Source organism: Ursus americanus, chromosome X (genome assembly GCF_024610735.1).
Source record: "Ursus americanus isolate L20-20 chromosome X, mUrsAme1.1.p, whole genome shotgun sequence".
NCBI lineage: Eukaryota > Metazoa > Chordata > Mammalia > Carnivora > Ursidae > Ursus > Ursus americanus.
In genome coordinates, this window is record NC_142164.1 from 37,055,521 (window position 1) to 37,078,464 (window position 22,944).

Genomic DNA, 22,944 nt, shown 5'->3' on the forward strand with positions numbered 1-22,944 from the left:
ATAACAAAACATTTGACAAGAGTTAGTTAATAGCCATTCAGAAGCAGATGCAGAAGCAGAAATGCTTATAGTTTGAATGTGCTTTGTTGACAAAGAGATGATGGCCTATTTTTTTTTTATTTTTTTATTTAAAAGAGACGTGGAATCTTTACCTCCCAGCTTGACAGTTGGTTACAAAAAGCAGAAGACACCTTAGCGTTTCCTCTGGAGGGTATTATCACTTCACTCCAGTGTCAGCGGCTGGGTAGAAATACATGTGCTCTATCACACTTTGACCTTTACACTTAAAGTCATGAGAATCCTGAGCAAGGTCAGTTTTCCCATCTAGTGTGCACTTCGCTTAGATATAAGAACAAACAAGAAAGCAACCGAAAACCCATTTTCACAGAATTTGATCTGTAGATTTCATTTATGTTTGAATGAAATGTTTATTTCTATGCTGGTGACTTTGCAAGAAAACGAGGCCAGGAGAGGCATTTCCTCAAAGGCTAAAAGGAGGCATTACCACCACCCCACTACTTGCCAGGGGATTTGCAAAGCATGTTGAGGCTCAAGGTTAGTATGGGAGATGAGCCAGGCTCAGGAGAAGTTAACACAGAGAAAAAGGTTAGAGTGGCTTTTTCCCCCACTTTTAGCCAGGCAATACAACAAAGTGCTTCAGATCGTAACTCCGAGTGGTCAGGTAATGGTGTATTTTCTGCAACAATCATGTTTGGGTTTGTCTATTTTCTTTATGCTTGTGAGCCTTGAAATCGGCATTTAAAATCCTTGGGGGAAAAGCTATTTTTGTAATTCAGCTGGGATGTCCTTGTCTCAGGGTTTCCCATTGCATCAGTCCCTTAGCCTGGTACGATAGCCATGATAGTGCTGTGTCTTTTAGATGAAGTGCAGAAATAAGGACATGATTATGGTGCTTATTAAAGATTCCTTGCTATTTTCACAAGAGTAGGGGCGTTAGACTCTTGTCTAGTGGCCAAATTCTAAATTGGGAGATTACATTCTGCTTTCCTAAATTCCCTGAGCAGAAGCAGCCATCCATGGTATCCTACTTTGCTTCCTTTGCTAAACTGTTGTGCGATATCATTGAATGGCATTGGTTTTTTACTCCAGAAGTGTTCACTTCTTAGTGGAGTGGTGAGTAAATCAGTACCTATTATCTGATATTGTATTTGACCCAGTTGCAAACAAATTAAAAGGTAGGCTCTGATAGTTAAGGATAAAGTACAAAACAAAACAAAACACCCTAACAGTGTACCAGTTGTTGCGGAGCATTAAAAAAAAAAATCCTCTTTCTCTTCTGCAACATAGACCCAAAAAATTAATGTTTTTTTTTTTAACTCCACTAGTAGTGGACAATGAATTGTTATTTGCCTCAAAGAGGAGGATAGTTCTAACAGTGATGATGAGGCTTGAGAGGATGAGATCACATATCACAAACCAGTTAACCCCTCTCTTTTGTCATTAGGCTGCATCGAATCATTCTCGACAGCTGATCTACTTTGTAAAATCTCTTAAGGAGGTGTTCCATCTTTCCTTTGTAACATTTAGTGTTTCTCGATCTTTCCGTAACACTGAAGTTTTTATTTTTGTTTAACTTCCATCCTACCCACTGTAGTTCTAATGTCCCCATCTTTTTTTTTTTAATATTTTATTTATTTATTTGACAGAGACAGCCAGCGAGAGAGGGAACACAAGCACGGGGAGTGGGAGAGGAAGAAGCAGGCTCCCAGCGGAGGAGCCTGATGTGGGGCTCAATCCCACAACGCCGGGATCACGCCCTGAGCTGAAGGCAGACGCTTAACTGCTGTGCCACCCAGGCACCCCTAATGTCCCCATCTTCTATCCATCGCTAACCTCGCTATCACACAGTGATATTGAGGGGCAGTATAGCACAATGGTGTGGTTTCTGAAATCAGCCATTTAAATCCTTGCTCTATCACTTTCTAGGTGTGTGATGTTGAGCAAGTTACTTCTGAGGTTCAATTTCCTCACCTGTAAATGAGCAACCTCAGAGGGTTACTCTGAAGATCAAATGAGGTAGCGTATTATTTTGAAGGGTGATGGGGTAAGGCAAGGCATAGTACTCGGCACCCAAAAAGTGCTGGATAAATAGTAGTTATTTATGGGATTGTGTACATGGATCCGACTTAATTCATAAACTCTTTGAGAGTGGGAAGCATACTTCCTGGATTTTGACACAAGTACAGTGTCATGTCCATAGGATGGTGCAAAGGCTCAGTATTTATTGCATGATAAACTTTTTTTCCTCTTGAGTGGAATGAACAGCCCTCAGCTATATGCAAGATCCCACACATTTAGCTCAAAGGTGACAAAATCAATCAATCTTCTGATGTCTCCAAATCCACAGACACCTGCCTTTGTCTAGAAGTTTCGGTATGGTGTAGACACAACGCGAGTAACTCACACTTTCTGTTTCTATCAGGCTAATTTCTATGAATGTTAACACTTGATTTGTCTTAGGTGCCCAGAATGGGACTGACTCAATCACACGCCTCCTCATTCGTTTAAGTATTCTTTGACTGAGAATTTTTTAAAATGAATACTATCTAATTATATACCTGAACAAAACCTTTCAACTTGTGACTAAGTGCACTACCTGCCCTATTTACCTGTAAGATCTGTGCTGACTACAGATATATTTCTAATTGCTTTGTTCCCAAGCCAAAAAAAAAAAAGAAAAAAAAGAAAAAGAAAAAGAAAAAACCCAAACAAAACAATAACCTACCTCAGTGAGTTCCAGAGCACAATCAACATCTTTGAACTAGGGAGGTGTTGGTTAGGACTTTATTTTTTTGCTTTTGAAAAGTTTGCGTGGGGCTGGGAGGGAGGGAAAGTTGGGGGAGCAAGGGAGGGGTATATAGATTCAACCAGGCTTGAATATTTGTCAATAAGGAAAGAGTATTGCTCTTTACCATAATCTTGGAAAACCCCGGGTGCGTGCTTAGGTGGGTACTAAAGCGACCGCAGTGTGGCCATTTCCCCGACTGCTTTGTACATACTTTATAGGAGCGGTCTCAGGTGTGGAGCTCCAAGCACCTGCTTGCTCAGCTCCGGCAGTTCAGAAACCAGCGTACTTGAGGCCGGTGGCTCAGGTTTCACGTAACTCGGCTCAAGTGTCACTAACACTATGTGTAGTGCCGGTCATCGAGCTGTGCTTTGGGACTCGGATACTTAACTTCGGAGTTTCTTCTCCCCCCCCCCCACTAGTTTTCCTTTCCCTTCTTCCTCCCCGGGCGTGCCCACCTCCTTCCTTTGCTCCTACTCTCCGCTTTCGCGTTCTCATTTCCTACTCCTTCCTTTCTACTGGGCTTCCTGTCTTTCATCCATCCTCTGAGGGCCACAGGGCTTGAGGCTGCGGCTCGCAGGAGGCGCGAGTCCCGCGGGACAGGCGCTGAGGTGCCGAGCGGCGAAAGCGCGGGGCGCGCGCCGGCTTGAGGGCGCGCGCAGGGCAGCCGCGTGGCCGGGCGGCCGGACGGGGAGCGGCGCGCGCGCGCGCCCTGCGAGCCCCTGGCGCGCCCCCGGCGGCCGGGGCCGCAGCGTGCTCGCCCCCGCCGCCAGCTCGCCTCACTTATGGGTCGGAAGCGCTGCGTGGGGGAGACTGTTCCAAGATGGCGGCGGGTTGCTGCGGGGTGAAGAAGCAGAAACTGTCCAGTTCGCCCCCCTCTGGCTCGGGTGGCGGTGGTGGCGCCTCCTCCTCCTCCCACTGCAGCGGAGAGAGCCAGTGCCGAGCTGGGGAGCTGGGACTAGGAGGCGCCGGCACGCGGCTCAACGGGCTGGGAGGTCTAGCCGGAGGAGGTAGCGGCAGCGGCTGTACCCTCTCTACCCCCCAGGGCTGCGGCGGCGGCGGCGGGGGGATTTCCCTGTCGCCACCTCCGAGCTGCGGAGTGGGGACCCTACTTTCTACCCCGGCCGCCGCCACCTCTTCCTCGCCCTCCTTGTCGTCCGCCGCCTCGTCCTCGTCGCCCGGCTCCCGGAAGATGGTGGTATCAGCGGAGATGTGCTGCTTTTGCTTCGATGTGCTCTACTGTCACCTGTACGGATACCAGCAGCCCCGGACCCCCCGGTTCACCAACGAGCCCTAGTGAGTACCGTGCCCTCCGCCGCTCTCTCTCGCGCGCGCTCGGGATGGGGCTCAGAGTTGAAGCAAAGTATGAGTCCGCCTCCCCGCCGGCGGCTGCCCCTGCCCCTCTCTCTGCCACGGTCCTCGGAGTCACTCGACCTAAGTAAGGGCACCCCGCGCTTTCTGCCCTCCGAGGCAGGCACCCAACACTTGGAGCAGGGTGCTGCTGCAAGAGATGGCTCACTGGTTCCCAAAGGTGTTCGCTTTCTCTTTGCGATAACTTCGAGGACTTTTGACCCTTCCCTTCTCTCCTTCGCTACCCCGCGGCCCCACCGCCCTGGTTTTGGAGATCTGGATTACTCAAGGTGTTGTCCTCTCCTCACTTTGGTTTCCATTTACCCCACGTGAAAGCCCCGCCAGTATTCCCGCCGCGCGTACCTTGCACGGGGAGAGTTACTATCCCACTGCAGGGTGAAAAATAGCAACTATCCAACTTCTGTTCTGCTAGTGATGGAACTTAGCTCCGGAGCTTATGAGGTTACCCGTCTTTTCCTTCGGGTTTCCTTGTGTCCTGGGGAGGGAGGAGGTTTTTTTAAAAACACATTTTCCCTTACTACCTATTTTTATCCGAACATACCCATTAAAATGTGTTTCTAGTGAAGCGCACCGCCAGCTCTCTCACATTTGAAGAGTGAGACCTTTTTTTTTTTTTTAATTCCACCGTCTGGGTAATAGCTCATTCAAAGAGAGCTGTCCCCATAGAGCCACTGTCAGTTTGTACATGAAGCGTGCATTCGCTTTTGTGTCGATTTCACTTTTAAGAAATCTGTTAGGCTCGCCGATTTGAGAAATAGTTAAACAATCCAACAGTAAGTGTGTAGGAATTTTTATGTTTTCTTTTGGCTTGTACTTTTAGTTATTTTACCCTTCAAGTGTGTGGTTGAAATTGTTTAAAATAGCACTGTTACAGCTAAAAGCAGGTTAATTCTAATCCTCGTCCATTTGGATGTGTGGGAGATGGGGCATATGGTTTTTTTTTTAAATGTGTAAACTGAGTGTAAACTGACTTTTTGAGTTAAATGCTAGACAGAATGTAAAGCCCAAGGAAGGGCAGAATGACAAAGAGGGCGATTGTTTTTACTATGAGTACTTTGCATCAATAACAACAAAAATAATAGAGAAAAATTTCAGTGAAACTATAAGGAAACCATCAGCCCTTTTCCTTGCTAAGACAAGTGCCCCTTGTCCCCATATCATAAATACCTGAATTGATGTTCTTTTTAAACTGCTTCTTTTCATTTTGTGAGATTAGGGGATTAGACTACTATTGGATAAGTATAAACACTTCTGCCTAGACTAAAAATATTAAATTAATATGTAAAGTGGAAATTGCAATAAAGTGTACTGGAAATTGTAAATTTGTATTGTTTGTTTTCTTTGGCTTTAATGCTTTAAATGTATTTAATTTTATATTTTTGCCACTCTTTTGTGGTCTGTGCATTTTCGTTCAGACTTGGTTCATCTTTGGGCATTTATTCATACAAAATGCGTGAAAAAGCATCCAGACTGACACTTTGCCCAATAAATATCTTTATACATTTCGTAGTTTTAATTCTAGGAGCTTAAATCCTAAACCCACACCTTTACTTAGCCAATTTGTTTTTTGGTGAAGAAGTCAAATTCATTTAAAAGACTCTGCCATGTAAAAAAAAATCTATGAAATATTTATTAGCTTGAGTCACTTATTTGTGACTTTTGTGCCTTCTCTTGGATGTCTATGATGTATTAAAGCCAGTTGTGGGATGATACATAGGTTGGCTCTGCAAAGTCATGGGACTGCAGAAATTCACTCCTGTTCAGTTACATGAGTTTGGCAAAGGCTGTTTTACTATTCACGCTCCATTGCTCCAAAGCATATGAGAACACACTTTCAGGAGGTGCTACTTTCACACATTTTAAAGTGAGTTTGGGTTAACTGAATGACTGTAACAAGAAGTTTAAAAGGAGAGTGAGCTTGACCAGTTCATACAGAAAATGCTTTTGAAAATGTCATCTTAACAGTGGCTACTTTGCACATGTGTTTAGGTATTGCTTGTCTTCGAATATCCCATCCACTAGATTTCTTTTTCGTGGAACTAAACAGACCAAGTAAGACACACTTTTGACCACTGGGGATATGTTGAAACAATGGTGGAAGAAGAATAACCATTATCATTTAGCAGGCCTTGAATGTGTCATGTGTTCAACAAAACAACTAACTTAGAAGAGACACTGAACATGACCAAGGGGAGAACGAAAGTTTGCTTAAGTGGAAAGAGGACTACATCTTATCTTCATTTATCTTAAAATCATTTTTGAGGTGTACTGTGGAAAATTCAAGAAAATATCTTAAAAGCAGTGTTTGATTATGAGAGTCAAATAACTGTAATCACTTGACCGTGCCTTAGTAAGCACCACACATTTTCTGTTTTACAAATCACATATTTAATAGCATTGTGTACTTATTAGTGGCTTCGTGCGGGGGGGCATAAGCTGTAAATAGACATATTTCTCCTCCCCCCGCTGAGTTATTAGTATCATGTCATGAGCAGCAGTGTGTCAGGTCTTGTCTCTGCTCCCCCCACTACCCCAGAAGACATGCTTTCAACAAATCAGATTCTCCTGTGTAAAAACACACCGCTTTTATCCCTTCCCAGAACCTTTTCTGTCAGCATGTCTGTAACTAGTGAAATCTTGTATAGGTTCAGAAGTTCTTGACTGAGCAGTTACCCTTCCATTCTGAAGGGTTATTAGAAATTTCCTCTAGACGTTGCAGGTTTGGGGAGGGGATGTCAGTATGTGAACAGGCTGTAGGGATACAGATTCTTCACTGTTGGCTGCTGTTTGTTGAGGCACCTACCTCACTCACTGCACAGAGGTAGCAGTAGCTACAGCTTGGGAGGACAGTGAAAACTTGTGTAATGGAGGACACACGACATTCGTGTTAAAAGCGAGGACTGCATTACTAAATCCTCGGTCTCTGTCCTCCAGGCACATTTGCCCACAGAAAGCAGGTTTGAGACATGATTTTAAAAATGATTTGAGGTGCATTTTACTCTTCCGAACCAGAGCTCTTGGATTCGTATGTGGGAACCCAGATAGCCACATCATAGGAAACCCATTTGCTACTATAAAGGGAGCCACTGTGCCCCGTGTCGAGCCAGTTGGACTTCAGAGCAGCCGTTCTCCACTCGGGCCGCACATTTGAACCACTGGGGAATTATTAAAAATGTGGAGACCTGGGTCACAAGCCCAGAGATTCCGATTTAATTGGTCTTGGATGAGGCCTGGACATCAGGATTATTGAAAGCTCCTCAAGTGATTTTTGAACTTGCAGCTGAGGCCAAGAACCACTGGTCGTACCGTATTCCCCTAGCCCTTTCTCCTGAGAGTCAGATTAATTTGGTCTGGGGTGGTGCCTGGGAACCGTATTTTATAAGCACCCTGGGCAATTTTGGTAAACAACCGGTTTTGGAAAAACCCTTGCAGTGTGGTCGGCTCAAGACCTGACCTGGAATGGAGGCTCTCAGGTCGCTCCTAGGACCGGCTGAATTCGAATCTGCATTTTAACAAGCTCCCCAGGTGATTCTTCCGCACATTAAAGTTTGAAGAGGAGTGGTTCTCCAACTTTAGAGTACATCATAATCTCCTGTAGTGCTTGTTAAAACACAAATTGCTGGGCCCCATTCCCAGAGTTTCTGATTCAGTCGGTCTGGGGTGGGGCCGTGAATTTGCATTTCTAACAAGCTCCCTGGTGATGCTGCCACAGTTCCCAGGACCACACGTCCAGACCCCCGGGTTAGAGAAGTGAGGACCTCAGTAACGTCGTGCAGCCACTGTAAGGGAATGGCAATTTTCCCTGCCAGTTTCCAGTAGAGAACTTCCTGTTTCCATGTCACCAGCCTTTGTCATGTTCTTTCTAACTTAGCACCTGGGAGATTGAATGCTGCCAAGATCCTAGTAAGAGTCCCAGGTTCTTGTGATGGTTTCAGTCTGAGGTGGGGGGAGGGGTGACTCTTGGAAACCGGTGGTATGATTTTAGGTCTCCCCCCCCCCCGAAATGTTAAACGCGAGGGGCACCTTTTAGGAGTTAAACACAGCATAAATATGATCTCTTAAAGTGAGTTGTATTGATTTTGATAAATAAAGCCGCCTTCTGTTGCCGTAAAAAATGCTTTGATGATTAGCTCACTAAATAACACGTTGTGATAAGATTTTAAAAGCTTTTCCTTACGCTTTCGCTTGCTGGATTGGATTTTAAGAATTTCCCTCATTAACAAAGAAATATAAAAGGATCCTGCCAAGGCACTGGGATTGTTCAGTCTTATATCTTTAATGCTGTGTTGCATGTCACGTCCCATGAACTATTTGTTTTAATCTTCTTACCATCTTTGAAGTTAATGCACTACTACATTTTGTATATACACTATGGCACATAAAAGATACTTTACTATTAACATCAATAATATGGTTTTCCATCGCAATGAATAAAATGTAATTTTTAAAAAATCCACTCCTGGATATGCAGTTCTTGAGAGACTCCAATCAGGTGTTTGAACGGTTAACTCTTTCTTGTCTTGTCCCAGTAGTCAAATTACTGTTTTCCAGCGTGCTTGGGAGGAATTGGGTTGTTTTAGAAAGATGAAGCAGGCACTTTGTTTCACCAGAATAGTAACACTCCTATGACATGTTCGTTAAAAAGGTGATTTGATAATGCGGCTCAGGTCAAAGTGATATTAATACAACATTTTAAACCCAAGCTATTATATTTCTATTATGTCTTTTTTTTTTAATGAAGACTGAGCAGAATAGCTGGAAGGTTTATCTGTCTATTGCAGATGATGCTACTAGGCCGCTACAGAGTTCCTTATCCATGCCAGCATAAAGTCATAATGTATAGTTTTTCTTCAAAAAAGAAAAAACAACAACAATGACACTTATTGTCTGGAAAATTGTTGAGCATTTTTGAAGGTATTATACGGGTTGTTTTTCAACAATGTTGATTTCCATTGGAAGGCAGCCTGGTGTCCTGTCTTACTGAGAGAAAAGAAAGAAGGCACGCCCCCAGTTGTCATTTATGCTGTAAAAACAGCCAGTAACTAAAATGGAAGGATGTAGAAATATAAATTACAAAATTATTTTTATATCCATGCATAAAGGTGTATGTAGGACAAGGTATATTTAGTTAAAAAGAAAAACTCGATTCTTATTTTACCCTTTCCCCCATATGGTCAAAGGGAGTGATAATCTAGCTCATAATTTTGCTCGCTTATGAATTGTGTTTGTGCTGCATTCAGGTCCCAGCTAGTGGGTGGCAACGAAGAAGGAGTCTTTGCTGGGATCTGTCAGTCCAATGGGAAGAAAGACCACTACTGAGAAAGTGAAAAATGCTCTGTTAGCCCATATGCATGAGTAGTTTTTTCTTCCCCCCGTCGGTCTGTGTTTCTGAGAAATACTAGCATTTACATTGTTGTCTTTAGAAAACCGTACACTTTTTGAAATTGTATTTGTGTTAAAACACTGTAACGTATTACCACAAAGGATTATGATTTTGAGATCAGTTGTGCTTCCCATTTATAGACCATCTTACTTTTTGAGAATGTATATGTGTGAAACACTAAAACTTGTGCAATGAGATTAGTCAAAGTTCCCTATTTCAATAGGCATTATTCTGTTCTCTCAATGTCACACATGCTTGCCTGTTTTAAAGCAGCACAATGACCACGGCTTTTACATTTAAATTTTTTTCAATAGTCTCCCCCCCTCCCCGAACTTGTGTAATAATGTCTCTTTTTGATACTGTTCTGAATCAATTAAGCTAAGTAAGTGAGGACCAGCAGTAAAAGCCAGGGGCTGCCAAGAATGGACCTTCAATGTGTAAGCTGTCTTTCCACAATCAGTAATTGGGCAGTTGCTCACAGGACACTGGAGACAGTGTGGGCAGCCAGTGGTTGTGTAGGTGGGAAGAGTAGATTCCCCAACAGTAAACTTATTTAGAGTTTGAGCTTCTGTAGTCACAGTGCTGCTAAGAGCAGAAACGAGCCACAAGCTTGTGTAGTAGAAATAAAAGAGCCTGAAGGAAGAAGTATGGTGTAATAGTGCAGTTGGTTGGGTGGAGCATATTTTATGTTTGGTCCAACGATAAGTGGCATCTTTTCTATCCAGTGTGGGTGTATTTTCTGCAGTTCTTAATGTATCATACTTTCAAACTTGCTCAACCTTAAAAATGTTAGTTTTGAGGAGCTGGGTGGAAATTATATGTCACTGGAGGAAGAAAACCTGTTATTTCTTTTAGCATATACATTATGCTGAGTTCCACCGTTGGAAACCAGAGAAGTTGCTCTATCCTCACAAAGCTTCCAGTCTTGTTCAAGGTATGACACAAACATCAGAGTCGCTTGAAATGCTGACAGTACCCTATATACGTGATTGTAGATGAAGTTAAAAAATGGAATACATCAAATGTCAGCACGGTAATGCTGTGGAAAAAAGGAGTGGTCAGAAAAAAGGCTTTTAGGAAGAGGATGACTTTTGAGCCAAGTTTTGAAATGGCAAAGGTACAGAAATTATTGAAGAGTCTGGTATGACCAGTAGATCTTGAAGTCTTCCTGGCAGTTCTCGAACTCGTTGCTCACCACCACACCCCTTGCCACAGCACTTGGGGATTCCCAGCAGCTGTCTCCAGCCAGCAGCTTGCACCCCCAGCATTCTCCGTACCACTCCCCTTGCTCTTGTCTCAAAGATCAGAAAACTTCAAGGAAATTACAAGTAGCCTTTTGTCCTGGGAACCCTCTGGGAAGGCTGGATAAGAGATACTGGATCTGATTATGGTCTCTCGTGTGAGGAGAACAGTATTGGCAGAAGAGTCCTCCAGGATCTAAGAGGACTTGGAAGGAGAAGAATTTCATGGTACGGCAGACCAGCTAGGCTTGAGGTTCTAAGGGCGCTAGGAAAACGGGTGTGGGAAAAGTAGGGGAGCCACCCCAGGGGCAGAGTTCATGAATATAGGAATGTTGCAAAATCAAGAAATGGAAGAAGTTATCAGCAGATGCAGGGACTCGCACTCCAGGGCCAGGTTTTGTGTAGGAGTGGAAAGCTTGCAGCTCACCTGTTTCTTGGCTGCCATCCTTGCCTCTTCTTTTCTTGGCTCTGTGCCTAGCTATTCTTGTGCTCAGGAAAGTTTGTTCAAAAGCTCAGTTGGAATGGCTATGAAATTTGATCACAAGTGTAAGAACCTCCCCTTCCCCCTCTTCATCTATGCCCAACTGTATCTAATTTGAGAGAAAGGAGAAGAAGACACGTTGGTTTATAGAATTCAGATCAAGTATAAAGATAGCTGAGATAGCTTTTGGGCGAGGACCTGAAATTAGGGGACTACATGTAAGTGATGAGGCATTGCAGAAAAAAAAAATCGACCAAATTCCCATTGCTGGGGGAAGTGAAGCAGGGAGAGGCTTTGAACCTAATTCAGAGTTTACAAGCCTGAGAAACTAGGAGGATGGTGGTGCCACTAAAAAGCATGGAGGTGAGGGAATGGGAAGAAACAAATAGTTGGTCAGATGAAATCAGATTTCTTATTATGTGTCTTTCAAGTGTCAGCAGTCATCCAGCATCATTTCTTTTTTTTATTAGCAGAACCACAGAGCAGTGGCAGAGCTATTGTGGCGATTTGGTCAGTCTCTTGGATCTCTCCAGCCTCCCCTGCCCCAGTTGTGACTTTGAATGCTCAGATGGGTAGAAATCAGTGATAGTTTTCAGCTTTGTATTGCTAGTAAAACTACCTGACAGTATGTTGGGTTTCCCTAATGTAGCTTTATATGGTATATATATTGTGTATCATCAATTTGTAAAGTAGTCAGCGATTCTTAGATTTCCTTAGTGTATGTCTTAGCACAGTGTTCAGCGAAATAACAGCCTCTTGGAGGACCATCGCAAGAATTTGTAGTTTCAGACCGCAGATTAAAGGAAATTTCTGAAGGACCGGAAGTACTACCTGGTACTCAATTCTAGGTCCTGTGTCCTCAGGCTCAGAAAGGAAGAAATCAAGCTGGATTCATTTTGCAGCTTTGCTCACAAGGAAGGATAGATGCTATCAATGGACAGGATCAACCATATTGCTTTATGATCATTGCGATCTTCAGTGGATGGGCAAACGTAACAAGTTTTACTTGAGTCCAGGCCTACTAATATTAATTTTTGTTTTTTTTTTAAAATAAGGTCTGTGATGGTCTTGATGATTCTTGCCTTTCCCCTATCTGTTTCATTTTACAGATAATCCACACTGTGACCCAAAGCCACATGCAATGCTGGGAGAGCACAGTTGACTGTATTATGCAATATCCTGCCAGAAGATGCTGACCAGCTCTCTAGTAATGGAAAGTAGTGAGACTGACTTAACAGCCTATGTAGCTTGCCTTGCCATTCCGTATATTTTCTGTAAGCATATGACACACAATTCTAGCAGCATCTCTTCTAGTGAGATTTTGGATTGCTGCAAGGTGTTAACACCAAATTCTCTGCTTTGCTTCAGGCATTAGTGGGTCTTTGAGTCATTCTCCTAGAACGGAATCTATGAAAAATTGGTTTTGTGCTGTCAGCCTCCAGGTCCCACGGCACTGTGACGGCCTCAAAGAGATGCTTGTGTGCTAGTCACACTGGTGTGCTGCTTCTCTGTGACATTGTTACTGCTTCTGTAGCCTAGCAACCGTACAAGCATAGGTGGTTTGGGGTACAAATAAGTTATATAGCTGGGGAAACTTGGGACTCAGTACATACCTCATTGTAGTAAGGGAAATACCTTTTGTATCCTGATTTTGAACAACAGTGAGGTAAGTGTGTAGATGATGGGTGCTTTTTTTTTTTACATCCTTCTCAAATGATTATTTGGTAAGTGGAAGACAGTGTTGGTGATTTATTCACTAAAGGAGAACCTCATGAAGTCTTCTGGCCTTTTTCCGTGTTAGTATTGCCCTCAGTGCATTTTACGAAGTTTCCCACGATTAAGACAAACAGATATTCGTGGACTAGCTCTTTGATGTCAGGACGAGGTGCCCGGGAGTCAGTGGTTAAAATTGTTCGTTCAGTTCATGGGTCCATCTACCGCACACTCTTGTCAATTAAAAAAATCCTTACAAGAACAAATGGGAACGATACCTCTTCTATTTCTCTGACACTAATGAGGTGATGTGTGGTTTGTGGTGTGTTTTACTCCACAAACTCCTCTAATCATTGCCCTGTTGGGCAACTTGTTTTGCAGAAAGCCACTCTTTCACACTGTGAAAGCATTAGCTCTGTGGAGAAGGAGAGTCACATAGGGCTGGAGGCAGGAATAGAGGGCACGTGGGAGCCAGGGAGGGAGGAAAACGCGATCGTAGTCAAGTGAGGTGAAGCCTGGATTCAGGGCAGAAAAAGGAGACTGGAGTGCCTGGTCTGGAGTAGGGCTGCTGCAACAGGCATATTTTACATTATACAATCCTGGGTGTCCCTCCTTTACAAGAAGCGGCCATGGCACTCTTGTTAAAAAAAAAAAAATATATATATATATATATATATATATATATATATATTCCTATCAGAAAGAGATGCACAGCATAAAGTTTAGCTCTACAAGAAGACTTGAGTATGCATCCCCTGAGGACTGCCAAGAGACGATGTTGAAATGAGAAGGAGGCCTCTGGGCAAGTTTGGGGGCCATGGGACAAGTAGCTTATGTATACCCCAAACATAAATGGAGCCACTCTCTGATCATGATCCTTTCTTTGTCTCTTGACTTGTCTGTGAACATAGTTCTAAATCCTCAGATACTCATATGTGTCTTACTTTCAGGTCTGTGTGTTGAGGTAGTACTAGATGTATGAAGTTTTGGTTATAGAGCTTGCTCACAGTCATTCTCCATAACGGCAGTTATGGGACGGATAATATTAAAGGATAGACCCCACTGTAATTTCTGACTGCAGAATGCAATCAACAGGAGGGCATTCTATTGACCATACTCATGTCTTCTGTAGCTTTTCTCCAGTGTGTCTTAACAGGACCTACTATGGTCAGTCTAATTTGCAAGTTACATTCTCACTGATAACTGGAGTGTCAGTCATTTTTGGTTAATCAGTTTCTCTTTAATCATACAGATTGATGCTGATCATACAGTATGATGCTTTTAGAAAATCAATTGATATATTTAGTGATAAAAAAACACATAACGTGAGACCTACCCTCTTTCCACATTTTTTTTTTTTTTTGGAGAGAGCGGGGGTGGAGGGGCAGAGGGAGAGGGAGAGAGAAAATCTGAAGCAGGCTCCACGCTCAACACAGAGCCCGATGTGGAGCTCAGTCTCATAACCCCGAGATCCCGACCTGAGCTGAAATCAAGAGTCAGACACTTAACTGACTGAGCCACCCAGGTGCCCCTCTTTCCAAATGCTTAAGTGTACTGTACAATACTGGTAACTATAAGCACCATGTTTAGCTTAGTTTTTGAAGGTGCACGATAGTGGCTCTTCCTAAAGCAACTAATGTTTCATAAGAACTTTGGGAATCTTTTAAAAATTAATCTTACAAACATGTATTAGACATGCACAGAGCTTAGCTTATTTATGGGAGAGCTTAATTTAGGCTTTGAAGTATTTATTTTTACAAACTTATTGAAAACTATGAGTAAACTAGTTTAAAGGCATCCGAGTAAGAAATAACCATTAAAAAATGTTTCAAACTAGTAGCATGTCGGTTAGTATTTGACATGGCATTTATCATTTACTTTATTAGTATACTTAATACCACCTACCTGTATTTGAAAAGAACTGGATTTTCTAGCTTTCCTTTTAAGTTGGTATTCTCGTCCTCTGTCTTTTAGGGCTTTCTAATGAATTTGCTAATAATAATATAAGGAGACATCTTTGACAGGTAGGAACTTTGCCTTTGCTTACCTCCTCTTAACAGTGGAAGGATGAAGGCAGAGGGAGATCATTCGTCTTGACGGTTGAACCTGATGTTTCTGAGCAAATGTGTTTTTTAGAGAGATGGAATATTGGAAAATACCTTGCCTAATGGGCTATTTTAAGTAAGGCCTTTTAAGTCCATATGTGTATATATAAACCACTTAAGTCGAGCACTTCTTGAAATTGCTTCTTATTTGCTTTAATGAAAAGCTCATATCTAAAGGTGGTTAGTGGAATACTCACTTTGGGAGCACATATACTAAGTGCGGTAGTGGAACCTGTGAAATAATAGATATGGTCAAGTCTTGAAAGTTGTTTATTTGCCTCACTGTCTACACTACCTGTGTGAGATTCTTTATCATTAGGAGAGGTACAGACATTTTTTAAATATTATTGCTGAATTGTGATGTATTAATTTGGATTTTGGAGCAGTTTCTAACTTCTGCCATTTAGAGATGGCTTTACAGTTTTAGAGAAGGGAGAAGAATTTCCACTATGATTATCCCTTTGCTTGTAGACATTTTAAAGCGAGTATTTGTTTAAGCTTCAAGATACATTTGCCAGCATTATCTTAAGACAGTCTGTCTTACATCAAAACCTATCATTCTCAGCTAGTACTGCTCTTCATATTGTAAATTCTAACATTTCAGTTCAACAAGGAATATAGTGGTTGTGGGTGAAAGGTCTATAAAATAGGCATAAGCCATGCTTCCTGCCCTTGAAAAGCTTGCAGTCATATCGAGAAGACAAGATTCATGAAACAAATAATGAGGTCACATGATTTAATGGCTGAATAAATGATGGAGACAATGAGGCCTGTTAAGAGTTTGGACAAAGACTAATGTGGGCTGGGATTATACAGGAGGGCTCCATGGACAAAGTAGGATTCGGGCTGGGTAGACCTTTCACAGAGGGATAAAGCAGTCTAGACAGGGAAACAACTTAAAGACACAGCGGTCAGAATGAGCATTATACAGTAGTCAGTGGGTACCAGTGAAAGGTATATTAAAGTCGGGGAGATCGTAGCAAGAAAGGGGACCCCTGTCAGGAGACTGTTGCTATAATTCAAGCATTGGGAAATGAAGGCCTGCAAGTTGACAATTTTAAACTATTAATGGCCTGTGAATTGCCTCTTTCTTGGTAAAATTTCCCTTTTGTCCAGCTAATTATGCCTCAGCAGCTCCTTTAATGTCATGAATGTCATGAAGCCTGGACAAGAGACTGGGAAATAACACAAGCAGGAGTCTGCTGTGTAGACAAAGTGCTTTCATTTATCAATAGACATTCAGCATAAGTCAGTTAGATTAACATTGGTTACGTCACCCTCTGCCTGAGTGCCTTCTATGTTCTGTGTTCCTTTTTTTTTTCTTCTCAACGTCAGTGTCTCAGACATGAAGTTGAGAAAGTTGAGTACCAGCAAAGATAATGTAATTTAAAAAATAAACTACCTTAATTATTATAGAATTAAATGGCTTTAAGCCACCTTTTTTCCTCAAATTAATTAAGAAATTTTACTTGGTTGTTACATATGTAACTCACATAAGGTAGGTACTGGGAATTATAATAATTATAGTAGAATTGTATACTAATGATTGAATGACGTTATTTATTAAGTTAGCTTCAACATCGGTTAGTCTAATGGGTATGTTCCTCAGGGTTGTTAACATGCCCCACTCAAGAATGCTACAACTCTTAAGACACAGATTGTATGAGCAAAATCTTTAAACGTTTCATAGTATTATTTAGAAACAAAATTCTAAAATGGTTTCCTGGATTACAATAAAACAGCATTTTTTAAAATTTTATGTGTTGACCAACAGTTACCCTTTGAAGAAGGAACAAATTCTTAGTCTTTTCGTTGATGATTTGTCTTTAATTATATGAAGACATGTTTAGAACCCAAAACTTCTTTTTCAGGGATCGCTGTAAAATTTCATTTCATTTTAGCAACTCTCTTCTTTTATTCCCCAGAATATGTTACAGAATAGAAGTGTTACAGAATAGAAGAAAATTATTTCCTGTTAGACTGATCTCTGACAGAGTCTAGCCACATAACCATGAACGTTGTGCCAACGTACTCAGGAAGTTAAAAAACAGCGCTGGCACAGTGCTTATTAGCAGTGTTCTCCGTGTAGTCAGTTTAAGGTCTTTTATAAGTAAACAAGCTCACCCTCATGTCATAGACTTGAATCATGAATAATCTGTAATTTGAATTACATATTACTACAGTGAGGTAAAGAAATACCAGATGTTAAAATAGTGGTAATGAAATATGTTTGAGTCCGAGCTTTTGAAGAAGAGATAGAGTTTGGCCTATATCTGTGATCACGGACCCCTGCCACATACTAGGGTGGGAGGCCAAATGGAATCCAGTGGTTCTTAGGACAGACCACACAAAGGTCCGTGATCCCTTTCAATATGCTTAAAATCTTTATTAGCAAAGGTGAATACTCTCATCAAGGGAAGGAGAGGTGAGTTTGTTTATACAGGGTTGAACCACTGAGATGCCAATTTCACTTCTCACAGGCTTCAAACAATAGGCATGTTACATGGGCAGTGGCCTCCATAGTGTAGAGCACAATCAAGGAAAAAAAAAGTCAGTGGTTTTCCGTTTTGGCTATGGCAAGAGAACAAGCAAGTCCTATTTTAAAGTGAAAAAATGGGTGTGGGTCCAAAGGGTCCTGGTTCCTGTCTCCATTGGCTGCTTTCAGAACCTTTGCTGTGTTTATTTCAGTTCAGCCTAGAGAAATTCAGGTCAGTTTTTACAGAAGAGGAGCGTTTTAGTCTTGAAGCTTTCTCTCATTTCCATGAAGAGTATAATTATTCACCATCCCATAATAACCATTTGTTAACCCTTTACTAACTTAATTAACTTGCACCAGCCCAGCACGGCCACTGGTGCTGTCTTGTTCTCAGAATTGTTATCTTGATTTGGATATTTTTGACTCCTTATCTCTCCCACTCCAAAATTGAAGTGTAAGTCTAGGAAGATCCTCCTCTTCCCCTTCCTCAACATAATTTGTCCTTGGAGCTTGGTCATTTTTGAGAGCAGCAGTCTTGAATATCTGAAGACTTTGTAGCAACTGCATTAAATATTTTTTACCACTTAAATTCTAGCAGCGTTTACCACTTTGCATTACTAGAAAGTTTACTGGTTCTGCTAGTCTTCCAATTTGGGGAGGGGGGGTCGAGTGATGAGGACAGAGAGGTTATAAATTTATGACTTTGAAATTTTTTCAGACATTGAATTTGAATATCTAAAAGAGTGTGTTTAACTGGACTGATTTTGAATTCGGGGCAGTGCTAGATCTCAAAGATTTCTGGAAGTTTTTCTAGGGAGGTTTTAAAGCAGAGAATGGGAGATGTTCCACTGTGTTCCTTCCTATGCCTTACCTGGAAGTGGGTATCTTTGTGTCTGTATGTATAACTGACACTGTAACATCTTTGTGGATTTATTTGATATTGTTTGCTATTTGGAGACTGACCTGGCTATATGTAGCTATACGCAGGAGGAACGTGTGTTTATGATTCCAACGAGGTATGGCATTAATCACCTGCTTATCTTTTCCTCTATGATTCCATTCATATAGAATCTTGGAATACTTGGAGAGCTATTTGGTACTATTTATTTTCTGCTGCTTTGTTTTATTTTATTTATTTTTTTAAGATTTTACTTATTCATTTGACAGCACACAAGCAGGGGGAGTGGGAGAGGGAGATGCAGGCTCCCCGCTGAGCAGGGAGCCCAATGCAGGGCTCCATCCCAGGATCCTGGGATCATGACCTGAGCTGAAGGCAGACACTTAACTGCCTGAGCCACTTGGGCACCCCTGCTGTTTTGTTTTAAACTATAGGTTCCCATATGTTTACATAAGTGCTTCTTTCCTAATATTTCAACAGTCAGGAATTCTTAGTCTACTGCCTAAGAAAGGATTTTAGAGGGTCAGCAAACCACAGTGGATATCCTACATTTGGTGAAAAAAAAAGGAATACTTTTATTTGTTTTTTATGGAAATTCTTGATGTGTCTGTTCTCGCATTAATATAATTTAGATGAAGGAAAACAGATTTGAAGAAGCCTGACCCAAGAGATTTTAAGTTATCCTGAAAGCACAAATAATATTTTAGCATGTAATTTCCCTCATAAAATGTTTTATGGCAGACTTGTTTATGTCATAGTTCTGAGTCAAAGCTGAATTCAACACATTAGTCTTTAACTTATCCAAAATTAATATCTTCTGGCTAAGAACCAACACAGCTTTATAACTCTTAAACCATTTCCTTATATTAATCACCAGCTGTAGAAATGTGCTTTATTTGGGGGGCCATTTAAAAAAAACAAATTTTTTGTTCACTTCCTGAGTTATGGCGCAGTTTACAATGCAAAGAAAATCATAGTTGGACAGCCAGATAGACTTACTAATTTAGCAACTTATTCATACATATTAACCTTAAAGTATACAAGATTCAGATTCTTCAAATTACTGTCTCAGCAAAATGAAAAATTATTTAATCAAGGAATTTAATGGTTGCTCATAAATTCCTGAAATTGCAGATTTTAAGTCCATGAATTCTAAAGACACCTAGTAGTGAAAACCTACCGTGTTATATACCTTTATTGTAGGCTCATGCTGGTTTTAAAAAGTATGTATGGAATAAGACAGTGAAACTCTGAATGATGGCTTCATAAGTATCACTGAGACTATTGTTGATTTGAATGAGTGATTTCCTGTATATTAAGGATCTGCTCAATTTAAGTTGGTTTTCTCAGACAAGATTTTAATAGTTTTGTAATCACGTTTTTAAAAAGATTTTATTTATTTGACAAAGAGAACAAGCAGGGGGAGGGAAAGGGACAAGCAGACTGCATGCTGAGTGTGGAGCCCCCACACGGGGCTTGATCCCAAGACCCTGAGATCATGACCTGAGCGGAAATCAAGAGTTGGATGCTTAGTTGACTGAGCCATCCAGGTGCCCCACTCTGTAATTCCTCTTATAGTGTTTTAAACATTTAGTGAGTGATTCTCAACATTTTTCTTCTTGCAACATGACTCTGTGTCCTGCAGCATGATCCCTATACCCAGAGTTCCGTGTACAATTCCAGGTGCTACTTTAAGAGGGGCATGTCAGTTATTTTGAAAGTATTATGTGTTTGTTCTCATGCTTCTCCCCACTTCACCTTCCCCTTCTTAAACACACACACACATCTAAAGGTATGAGAAGGTTGTTTTTACATCATACCTGCAACTAAATTCATTCAGGACCCCCAAAACTATCCAGATGAAGAACCACTTATAATATGTTGACATTTCCCAATTTAGTGTTAGGATAATGGTATCATTTTGGTCAAACTTTTTTATAACTTGTAATTTGTTTTGGCAACATTATAATGAATCATCAATTATATGGGGTAAAATAGTAAATGTCTTATTAAAATGAGTTTTTAAAATGTTTATGATTCTTTATATAATTCAAGACTTAGAGCTTATAATCACTATCTACCGCATTTCATCTAATAAATACACTGAGACCTTTTCTTAGTAACCTTTCATCTGTTAGGACTCTAGGCATTGACCTAGATGCTATGCTTTCAGTCCCACCATGACTTGGATAAGTTACAGTCTCGCATGTTCTATTATTTAAAACTAACATAATGTGAGTTTTTAAAAATAAGTAATATTTAAAAAATACTTGAAATGCAGCCAAATGTTGATAACAATAAATGCCTCTTCATTTCATCTGTTTTCAAAAAACGCATTTATTTCCTTGTAGTCACCAAAGGTAAAATGGAATGTAAATGTAGGCTGATCATATTTTCTATCTTCTAATTTTGTAGATGTTCATGAATACTTTAACCTAGCAATCTGTGTGTAGATATCACCAAGGATCCCACGTATTTTTCTGGGTACTTTTTAGAGCTGAATGTTACAGTCTTTTTAGAAGACACCAGTTTTAGAATGATTTTCAAACTCCAGAAAAGAATGAATTTCCGGAATATTAGAGTAAGGACCTTAGAAAATCTACTCCTGTATAAAAGCAACATGGATACTGGCAAATATGTTCAAAACCAACTTTTTCAGAATTCTGGAAATTAACCAAAGACTTCCAACAACCTGAGCATTTACTCATTAAAAACAGATGATTTTCAAATAACAACAACAACAACAACAAAATAGATGATTTTCCATAAGAACAGTGAGCTTTGTTGTGTTTTAACTTGCCCTAATCCTTTCTCCCTTTCTCCAGTTCCATAAGGAAACAGTAGCCTTGCAACCACAGTAGCTGTGAAAACCAGTAGCCACTGGAGGGGCATCCTTGCCCAGTGGAAAAGCGAGAGGAGGGCAAAAAAGAGGCTGGCCAGAAAACTTAAAAGGAGAATCTGGGGATGGGATAGGGGGCTTTAGCAAGCTCCAAGATATTCTTGGTTATTTAGAAGGCCACACACATGTGTAGGGCTGTGTGTAGGCCCAAGAAAGACTTGAGGAGCCCCTATTTCCTCACCTCTGGCTGACCTTGAGAACCTATGGAAGCAGGAAATGAAGGCCAAGGTAGAGCTGTAAACTGCTGGAGCATTGAAGGCATACCCCAACACACACATGGTCTTTTGACTTAGGTTGAACGATCTACTGGCTCAAGACATTTAAGAAAATCCCTTTCCAATCATTAGTTGACCCCTAAGCTAACTGAGCAGAGACTTCAAGTGGCCACACATGACACTGAATACGGACTTTACAGAATCAGTCCAAGAAAGTCACTAAACAGTCAACAAGAAGAACAAGCCTTGGGGAGGGATCTGATTTCCAAACTTGCTACGTTAAATTATTTAAAATGTTTACTTTTCAACAAAAAATAAAATACAATCAAAGACACGGGAAAGTATGATACATATACAGGGAGATAAGCAGTCAACAGAAACTGTCCGTGAGGAAACCCAGATGTGCTTACTAGTCAAAAGTTTAAATGAGCTATTATAAATATATTAAAAGGAAATCGTGTCTAAAGAATTAAAAGAAAGTATATGACTATCTCATCAAATAAAGAATATCAGTAAAGAGATAGAAATTATTTTAAAAAGAACCAAATGGAAAATATGGAGTTGAAAATTTCTGTAACTGAAATGAAAAAATTTACTAAAGTGGTTCAGCAGCAGATGTGTCAGAATTAAGAATCAGCAAACTTGAAGATAGATTAACATTATACTATCTGAAGAACAAAAAGAATGAAGAAAAATGAGCAGACCCTAAGAGACCTATGGGACACCATCAAGTATACCAACATACATATAATAGGAATCTCAGAAGGAGAAGGTGAGGAAGCAGAAAGAATATTTGAAGGAATAATGGCTGAACACATCCCAAATTTGTTAAAAACAAAACAACATTGACCTGCAACATCCAAGGAGCTCAACTGAAAGTAGGATAAACTCAGAAGGATTCACACCTAGACACATGATAAGTCAAGTTATTGAAAGATGAAAACAAAGAGAATCTTGAATGCAGCAGGAGTGAAGGGACTCATCACAGACAAGGGATTCTCAATAAGATTAACAGCTGATTTCTCATCAGAAACCATGGAGGCCAGAAGAGTAGTGGGATGAAATACTCAAAGGGCTGAAGTAAATGGATTGTCAAGAATCCTATATCTTAGCAAGACCGTCCTTCATAAATGAAGGAAAAATTAGGACATTTCCAGATAAAAACAGAGAATTTGTTGCTGTAGATCTGCTCTGTAAGAAATACTAAAGGGAGTCGTTCAGGATGAAATGAAAGGACACTAGATAGTAACTTGAATGTACACAAAGAAATAAAGAGCACTGGTAAAGGTGACTACATAGATAAGTACAAAAGACAGTGTAAAGGTATCCTTGTTTGTAACATTTATTCTCCTATCT

The 22,944-nt window shown here is 40.9% G+C and overlaps 1 protein-coding gene across 3 annotated transcripts in view; it reads left to right on the plus strand.

The window, feature by feature from the left end:
* Nucleotides 1-3,578: 3,578 nt before the first annotated feature.
* AMMECR1 (AMMECR nuclear protein 1) overlaps nucleotides 3,579-22,944 on the plus strand; it is a 109,811-nt gene continuing 90,445 nt past the window's right edge. For all 3 annotated transcript variants that reach the window (XR_015723430.1, XM_087860104.1, XM_087860105.1), the window contains exon 1: nucleotides 3,579-4,102. Coding sequence is in view for 2 of the 3 variants with exons in the window: in XM_087860104.1 (XP_087716230.1) it covers nucleotides 3,630-4,102 (473 nt within the window). In the remaining variant the exon portion in view is untranslated. The remainder of the gene's footprint in view (nucleotides 4,103-22,944) is intronic.